The 9,059-nt window shown below is 39.0% G+C and overlaps 1 protein-coding gene across 3 annotated transcripts in view; it reads left to right on the top strand.

Annotated features, from left to right (window-relative positions):
• ZNF667 (zinc finger protein 667) overlaps window positions 1–8,278 on the top strand; it is a 25,690-nt gene extending 17,412 nt beyond the window's left edge. For all 3 annotated transcript variants that reach the window (XM_010857721.1, XM_010857723.1, XM_010857720.1), the window contains exons 5-6: window positions 1,352–1,444; window positions 5,951–8,278. In XM_010857721.1, coding sequence (XP_010856023.1) covers window positions 1,352–1,444; window positions 5,951–7,530 — 1,673 coding nt within the window. In that variant the 3' untranslated portion in view covers window positions 7,531–8,278. The remainder of the gene's footprint in view (window positions 1–1,351; window positions 1,445–5,950) is intronic.
• Window positions 8,279–9,059: the final 781 nt, after the last annotated feature.

Genomic DNA, 9,059 nt, shown 5'->3' with positions numbered 1-9,059 from the left:
CCCGGAGTTCACCCAAACCTATGTCCATTGAGTCGGTGATGGCATCCAACCATCTCATCCTCTGTCGTCCCCTTCTCCTCCTGCTCTCAATCTTTCCCAGCATCAGGGTCTTTTCGAATGAGTCAGCTCTTTGCATCAGGTGGCCAAAGTGTTGGAGTTTCAGCTTCAACATCAATCCTACCAATGAACACCCAGGACTGATCTCCATTAGGATGGACTGGTTGGATCTCCTTGCAGTCCAAGACTCTCAAGAGTCTTCTCCAGCATCTTCATTACCCCCCAAAGAAAGCCTGTAACTATCATCAATCACTTTTTTATTTACCTGTGCCAACTAATGCCCCCAGATTAGGCAAACACTAAACCATTATCTACTTTCTGTCTATGAATTTCCCTATTCTTGGTGTTCCATAAAAATGAAATTAAATATGTTGTCCTTTGTGTCTGACTTCTTTCATTTAAGGTAATATTTTTGAGGTTCATCTGCATTGTAGCATGTATCAGTACCTCATTTCCTCTTCATGGCCAAATAATATTCCACCTTTTCTTTTTCCATTCCCCAGTTGATAGGCATCTGGGTTGTTTCCACTGTATGGCTGTTATGAATCTGCTGCTGTGAGTGTTCATGGACAAATTTTTGTGTGGGTGCATATTTTCATCTCTCTTGGGTGTATGTCTAGGAGTGGTAGGTACTGGTCATATATCAGTAGTAACTATATATATAACCTTTTGAGGACTTGTTTTTGAGAGAAATAATTTAAAGAGTTGACTTTTAACAGGTACTATTAAAAGGTGAATATTGGACGCTGAGGTAACAGATGGTAACTGCAGGACACATCATCCTAGGGCTGGGAGGACAGAGGGAAGGGTTTGGAGTTTTAAGGACTTTGGGAATAGGACTCAGACTTCAAAAGGAGAGGGGAGCACTGCCTGTTTTGTTTATCCTGCTGAGAGGGCAATATGAGGCTTGTTCTGGGAGTCACAGCGGAAAAAAGCAAAGCAGAAATGGAAACCGCCAGTACTGCTATTGGCGGATGCTGACAGGGAGCAGCTGGCATGGGAGTGTGGGTTACAGCAGACCAGAGGATACGGGCTCGCCTGTGGGAAGACTGTCACCAAATGACCAGCCTCGGGAGTTCTGCTCCAGCTCCTCCCCAGAGTAGTTGGTTTTGTAGAGTTAGAGGTGAATAGCTATGCTGTCTATGACTGACCTTTCATCCTTTCTCCACCTACCCTTCACATCCTCTGTGCTCCTTTTGCATGAATAAACCCCATTTCTCTTGAGACAAAGCCTGATTCTAATAGCTGTGGTGCCCACATCATGCTCAGTTCCAGTGTTTTTCCTGTGTTGCAGGACTTTCCTTTCGGAGACCAAACGTGATCACCTTATTGGAGAAAGGGAAAGCGCCCTGGATGGTGGACCCAGTGAAAAGACGCCGGGGCTTGGGTGAGTGCCTTCCATCATAAAAGGGCAACATCTTTAAGATAATAGTTGAGAGCCACTTTCTCCACCTCAAAGACCCCAAGGTTGTGCAGAAAACTCAAGTCTCTTCAGTATGTGTCCCCAGAGGGAGAATAATTAATATTCAACAAGCCTCTCACTAGGTATCTGATATTCTTTAAAAAAATAAATTATTTATTTGGCTGCTGCTGCTGCTAAGTCGCTTCAGTCGTGTCCAACTCTGTGTGACCCCATAGACGGCAGCCCAGCAGGCTCCCTTGTCCCTGGGATTCTCCAGGCAAGAACACTGGAGTGGGTTGCCATTTCCTTCTCCAATGCATGAAAGTGAAAAGTCAAAGTGAAGTCGCTCAGTCGTATCCGACTATTAGCGACCTCATGGACTGCAGCCTACCAGGCTCCTCTGTCCATGGGATTTTCCAGGCAAGAGCACTGGAGTGGGGTGCCATTGCCTTCTCCCTATTTGGCTGTGTCTGGTCTTAGTTGTATCATGCTGGATTGCCAAACAGACTCCCTAGTTATGACACACGGGCTCCAGAGCTCACAGGCTTAGTTGCCCCGTGGCATGTGGAATCTTAGTTCCCTGACTGTGGGTTGAACCTGCGTATCCTGCATAACAAAGTGAATTCATAACCACTGGACCACCAGGGAAGTCCTTGATACTCAGGTTCCTCCCAACAGCTCTATAAGGTAGATCCTCTTATTATTCCGGTTTTATAGATGAAGAAACTGAGAGCCAAAGAAGTTCAGTGACTTGCCCAAGTTCACCTAGCTGGGAAGTAGCACCAGAGTTGGGATTTGAACCCCAGCTTCTGGTCTCAGAAGCTCAGGTTTTAATAGCCTCATCCCCATCCTGCTTTGGTTTTCATATTTCCCTTCAGAGAAAGTGTGTGTATTCTGACTTCTCTAGTGATTGTATTTATAATGACCTGACTTGCATCATTGTCTTCATTCCTTAAAAAAAAATTAAAAATCTTTCCCATAAGCGTTTATTTTGACTGCTTTTCAAGAACTCATTTCCTTCTCTAGTATTAATAGATTCTTCTTTGATTGGTTAAATTATGGGTTTTTAAATTTTGTTTTGTTTTTAGTTCATTTTTACAGCTATGAGTTTAATTTTTTAATTGTAAAGAGCACATAACATTAAATTTACCATCTTAACCATTTAAATTTAGTTTTTATTTATTTATTTTTTGACTGTGCTGCTTGGCTTGTGGGATCTTAGTTTTCTGAGCAGGAATTGAACCTGTGCCCTTGGGAGTGAGAGCATAGAGTCCTAACCACTGGATTGCCAGGGAATTCCCATCTTAACCGTTTTTAAATGTACAATTAAGTATATTTGCATTGTTGAACAAGAGGTATCCAGAACTTTTTAAGTATTGCAATACTGAAACTCCATACCCACTAAATACTAATTCTTTCCACCTCACCACTCAGCCCTTGGTATGATTTTGACTACTATGGATACTTCATATGAATGGAATCATGCAGTATTTGACCCTCTGTTACTAGCTTTTTTCCACTTAGCATAATGTCATCACGGTTCATCCGTGTTGTAGTACATGACAGGATTTTCTTTTTTAAGGTTACATCATATTCCACTGTGTGTATATACCACGTTTTCTTTCTTTATTCATCTGTTCGTGGACATACGGGTTGCTTCCACATCCTAGCTACTGTGATTCATGCTGCAGTGAATACGGGTGCACAGAGAAATCTCTTCACGATCCTGATTTCAATTCCTTTGGATATATACCCAGTGTTAGTATTGTTGAATCATATGGTAGTTCTGTTTTTAAGTTTCTAAGGAACCACCATACCATTTTCCACAGTGGCTACACCATTTTTCATTTCCACCAGTAGCACACAAGGGTTCCGGGTTCTGCTAATCCTTACAGCACATGTTTTCTGTTTTTTGTTTTTTAATATATATATAGGCTGTTTTTATGTTGTAAGATGATATTGTGGATTTAATTTACATTTCTCTAATGATTAATGATGTTGAACATCTTTTAATATGTTTATTGGCCACTTGTCTGTCTTCCTTGGAGAAATATCTATTCAAGTCCTTTGCCCATTTTTTTAATAGGGTAATTTGTCTTTAAGTTGTAGAAGTTCTTTATATATTCTGCACGTTAGTCCTTTATCACATATGTGATCTGCAATATCTATAGGTTGCGTTTTCCCTGTTGTTTTCTCTGAAACACAAAAGTTAAGTTTGATGTAGTCTCATTCTCTTCTTTCGTTTTGTTGCCTGTGCTTTTGGTGCCATATCCAAGAAATTCAGTGCCAAATCCAATGTCCTGAAGCTTTTCCCCTGTGTTTTCTGCCTAGGAGCGTAATAATTTTTGGTCTTACGTTTTAGGTCTTTAGTCTATTTTTGACTTAGTTTTTGTATATAGTGTAACTAAGGGGTCCATGTTCATTCTTTTGCAAGTAGGTACCCAGTTTTCCCAACACCATTTGTGGAAGAAACTGTTCTTTCCCCTTTGTGACAGTCTTGGCACCCTTGTTGAAAATCATTTGACCAGATATATGAGAGTTTATTTCTGGGCTGTCTGTTCTCTTCCATTGGTCTGTATATGTCACTGCCACACCATCTTAATTATTAGGAAGTCTAAGCATCCTTCTTCATTTCTCTCTTTCAAGAGCGTGTTGGTTATTCAGGGTCCCTTGAGATTCTATATGAATTTTAGGACTTTTTTCTACTTCAAAAAATTTTACTGGGATTTTGATAGGGATTGCATTGAATGTGTAGATAACTTTGAGTGGTATGGGCAGTTTTACAATATTAAGTCTTTCAATCCACAAGCATAGGATGTCTTTCCATTTATTTATAGCTTTGATTTCTTTTAGCAATGTTTGTAGTTTCCAGTGTCTTTCATCTCTTTGGTTAAACTTACTCCTAAATATTTTATCCTTTTTGATGTTATAGTAAATGGGATTGTTTTCTCAATCTCCTTTATGGAGTGGTCATTGGTAGTATATAGAAACAAAACTGATTTTTGAGTGTTGATTTTATATCCTGCCACTTTACTGAATTAATTCACTTATTAATTCAAATTAATAAATGTTCAAACTGTTTTTGGTGTGAAATTGAGGTAGTTCCTTCTGTTCCTAGCTCACTGAGTGTTTTTTATCATGAAAGAGTGATGAATTTTGTCAAAAGCTTTTTCTGCATCAGTTGAGATGATCATGTGGTTTTGTCCTTTAATTTGGTGATTGTGATATATTACATTTATTTTCCTACGTTGAACTATCCTTGTATTCCAGGTATAAATCCAACTTGCTCATTTGTATGATCCTTTTAAGGTACTGTTGAATTTGGCTTGCTAGTATTTTGTTCAGGATTTTTGCATAAGTATTTAACAGGGATATTGGTCTGTACTTTGATTTTCTTATGGTGTGTCTTGTTTTGGTGTTAAGGTAATGATGACCTCATACAATGAGGTAGTAAGTATTCTCTCTGCTTTTGTCCTCTGAAAGAGATCATGGAGAATTGGAATGATGTCTTCCTTAAATGTTTTGTATATTTCACTAGCAAACACACATGGGCCTGGTACTTTCTGTTTGGGAAGGTTATTAATTACTGATTCAGTGTTTAAATAGATGTGTGCCTATTCAGATCATCTTTTTCTTATGTTTTGAGTTTTGGCAAATTGTGTCTGTCTATAGTTTACCTTCTGCCTTTCCTGGACATTTCCTACAATAAAACTACATGTATCTATTGAACAGTTTATGGAGTTTAATGTAGTATATGTTGTTGTTGTTCAGTTGCTAAGTCTTGCCCAACTCTGTGACCCCGTGGACTGCAGCATGCCAGGCTTCTCTGTCCTTCACTGTTTGCTGGAGTTTGCTCAGGCTCATGTCCATTGTATTGAGTCAGTGATGCCGTCCAACTATCTTATCCTCTGTCACCCCCTTCTCCTCCTGCCTTCAGTCTTTTCCAGCATCAGGGTATTTTCCCATGAGTCAGCTCTTCGCACCAGATAGCCAAAGTACTGGAGCTTCAGCTTCAGCATTTTCTTTAGGGGTTGACTAGTTTGATCTTGCGGTCCAAGGGACTCTCAAGAGTCTTCTCCAACACCACAGTCCAAAAACATCAATTCTTCAGCATTCAGCCTTATTCATGGTCCAACTCTCATATCCATACATGACTACTGGAAAAACCATAGCTTTGACTATATGAACCTTTGTCAGCAAAGTGATGTCTCTGCTTTTTAATAGACTGTTTAGGATTGTCATAGCTTTTCTTCCAAAGTATATGGTATATATTTATTCAATAATAAAACCTTTATTCATTTCAAATTGCACTTCCGTGAATTTGTTATTAAATATTTCTATGAAGTCCTTACTATGTTAAAACTATAATAAAACACTCAAAGAGTTATTACTCTAATTATCATCATTGTTATTATTTTGACTGATAATTATTGCAAACGGCTTCATTTTTTTAGCACAGGAAAACAAACTGAATTTCTTGATGTCTTTCAGACTTAGGGTCTAAATGTGAGACCAAGAAGTTACCTCCAAATCAGTGCAACAAATCTGGGCAAAGCATCTATCAGAAACCAGTTTCCACGCCACAAAAAGTTCCCACAGGAAAGAGAGGCTGCAGGAAAAATTCAGTCCTAATAAAACGCAAGAAAGTACACTCAGAGAAGAAATCTTTAAAATGTAACGACTGTGGGAAGTCCTTTAGTCAAAGTTTATCTCTTAAATTCCATCAGAACTCTCATGCTGGGGAGAAGCCTTATGAATGCAGTAGTTGTAGAAAAGCTTTCAGACAGATCTCATCCCTCATTCTTCATCAGAAAATCCACAATGGAAGGAAAAGCTTTGAATGTAATAAATGTGGGGAAAGCTTCATTCAGAGAACATCCCTGCTCCTACATGGGAAGATTCATGGTGAAAAGGAAGTCTTTGACTGTGGGAAGGCCTTGAGTCAGTGCTCATCTCTCAGTATACATCAGAAAATCCACTTTGTTGAAAATGTCTACCAGTGCAGAAAATGTAAGAAAGCCTTCATTCGCATGTCATCTTTTTTACTTCATAAGAAAATTCACAGTGGAAAGAAAATATACAAATGCAATAAATGTAGGAGAGTCTTCAGTAAGAAATCAGTCCTTGTTATACATAAAAGAATTCATACTGGACAGAAAACTTGTGAAAGTGAGAAGGCCTTAAGTCACAGTCTACAGCAGAGAAGTCACCATTTAGAGAATCCTTATAAATGCAGAAAATGTGGGAAATTCTTTAGTAGAATTTCATCCATTATGCTTCATCAGAGAATTCATAATTCAGAGAAACCCCACAAATGCAATAAATGTGAGAAGATATTCAGGCGGCTTTCAACCCTTATTCTACATCTAAGAATTCATAATAAAGAGAAACTATACCAATGTAATAAATGTGCGAAGGTCTGCAATCGGCATTCATCCCTTATCCAACACCAGAAAGTCCACACGAAGAAAAAGAAACTGTTTGAATGTAAAGAGTGTGGGAAGATGTTTTCTGGAACTGCCAACCTTAAAATACATCAGAACATTCATTCTGAAGAGAAACCCTTCAAATGCAATAAGTGTAGTAAAGTTTTTGGCCGCCAGTCATTTCTTATTGAACATCAGAGAATTCATACTGGAGAAAAACCCTATCAGTGTGAGGAGTGTGGAAAAGCCTTCAGTCACCGCATCTCTCTTACGAGACATAAGAGAATTCATAGTGAAGACAGACCCTATGAATGCGATCAGTGTGGGAAGGCCTTCAGTCAGAGTGCACACCTCGCCCAACATGAAAGAATTCACACTGGAGAGAAACCATACACATGCAAAACATGTGGGAAGGCCTTTAGCCAGCGGACATCCCTCATCCTCCATGAAAGAAGTCACACTGGAGAGAAACCCTATGAATGTAATGAATGTGGGAAGGCATTTAGCAGCGGCTCTGATCTTATTCGGCATCAGAGAAGTCATTCCTCGGAGAAACCCTATGAATGTAGTAAATGTGGGAAGGCATACAGTCGGAGCTCATCCTTGATTCGACATCAGAATACACATTCTGAGGAAAAGGCTTAAGATCGTTTTAAATATGTAAAAGCAGAGAGGGAGGCCAGCCAAGTAGCAGAGACAGAGGCGTGGGAAAATGCATGTCTGTAACACAAACTGTGAAAATGGGGCAGTTTGATTTTGTGTCCCACTTTGAAAGCCAAAGAACAAAAGTCATTGGTGATTTGACCGGAGGATCTGAAATCAACTGAAGCAGTGACTTTATCATATATGTTAGTTTCAAAATAACAAGCTCAGATGATTGGGTCAGTCATTTTTAATGAAGAGCATTCTTCATTTGATAAAAATAACTGATACTTTATTTCCATCGTAACTTTAAAGCCATTTCATTGGTCATGTACAACAAAGTAAATTGTAAATCCATTTTTCTGGATGGATCTGTGAGCCTGACTTAAGGTCATGTGAAGAAAGAGTTTGAGTTTGTCCTTTAGAAGTATCACAGAAGGAATTTTCTCACAAACCAGGGTGCCATTTTCAGCTAACAGTAACTTGTGGGTGAGAATAAAGAAGACTGAGTAAAGAGATAATAGCACTCACAATTGTGTGGAGCGATAGAATCATTACCATACTGTCTCTGTCGATATGAAGATATATGATCTTCATGGTGTGAAAAATCTAACAAGCCTGGGACAAGCTAATGGGGAAAAAAACAGGATGTACTGAAGAATGAGGAACTTCAGAATGGGGAGAAATTATTGTTTTGTTTGTATATGAATTTATATTTATATGAATAAACATTGGTATTTTTATGTAAGAACACTGGTGTGCCACAAGTGATTGGTGGAGAATGGGATGTCGTGGACCGAATTCATGTTAAAAACGTAACCCCCAATGTGACTGTATTTGAATTGAGGCCTTTTGGGATATAGTAAGGGTTAGATGAGGTCTTGAGGATGTGGTCCTCATAATAGGAATGGTGTTTTTACGAGAAGAGACACCAGAGATCTCTGCTGTGCGAGGACACAAGAAGTCAAACTAGCCCTCACCAGCATCCAGCTGTGTGTCATCCTGACCTCGGACTTGCAGCCTCCAAAACTGTCAGAGATGAATTCTACATCACTCAGTTTATGGTGTTTTGTTATGGCAAACTAAACTAATACATGAGAAAAACCCTGCATTTATGTGCCAGGCTCTTAATTCTTGTCAGCTGTTCACCATATATACAATAGTGTTCAGTCCTTCTTTCCAGTTTGTGCAAAATATATAAGAAATAAAATCAGAGTTCTTTTTTGGAACTGGCTTATATACAGTTGGACTCTTCTGTGTGTTTTCCTATTGCAAAAGCTATTTTTGAAAATACCCATATGTTGTTAAGACAACTATGTGGATTGTTTGATCACATGAGGTCACTCTAACTTTGAACACAGCTGAGAAAATAACAACTGGATTTATGAAGGGAGCATGCATGCAGTATAATAGAACAATTAATTTTCCATTTAAACTTGTCATATCAGTGTGCAAACTCAGCATAAAAACCAGCACTTCAAGCAAACGGATGAGCAGACGACACAGAGAAGGCTCATGGAGGGCCATGTCTT

Source organism: Bison bison, unplaced genomic scaffold, assembly GCF_000754665.1.
Source record: "Bison bison bison isolate TAMUID 2011002044 unplaced genomic scaffold, Bison_UMD1.0 scf7180017864383, whole genome shotgun sequence".
Lineage (NCBI taxonomy): Eukaryota > Metazoa > Chordata > Mammalia > Artiodactyla > Bovidae > Bison > Bison bison.
The sequence above is the reverse complement of the archived record's forward strand: the minus strand, read 5'-3'. Positions and strand labels throughout refer to the sequence as shown.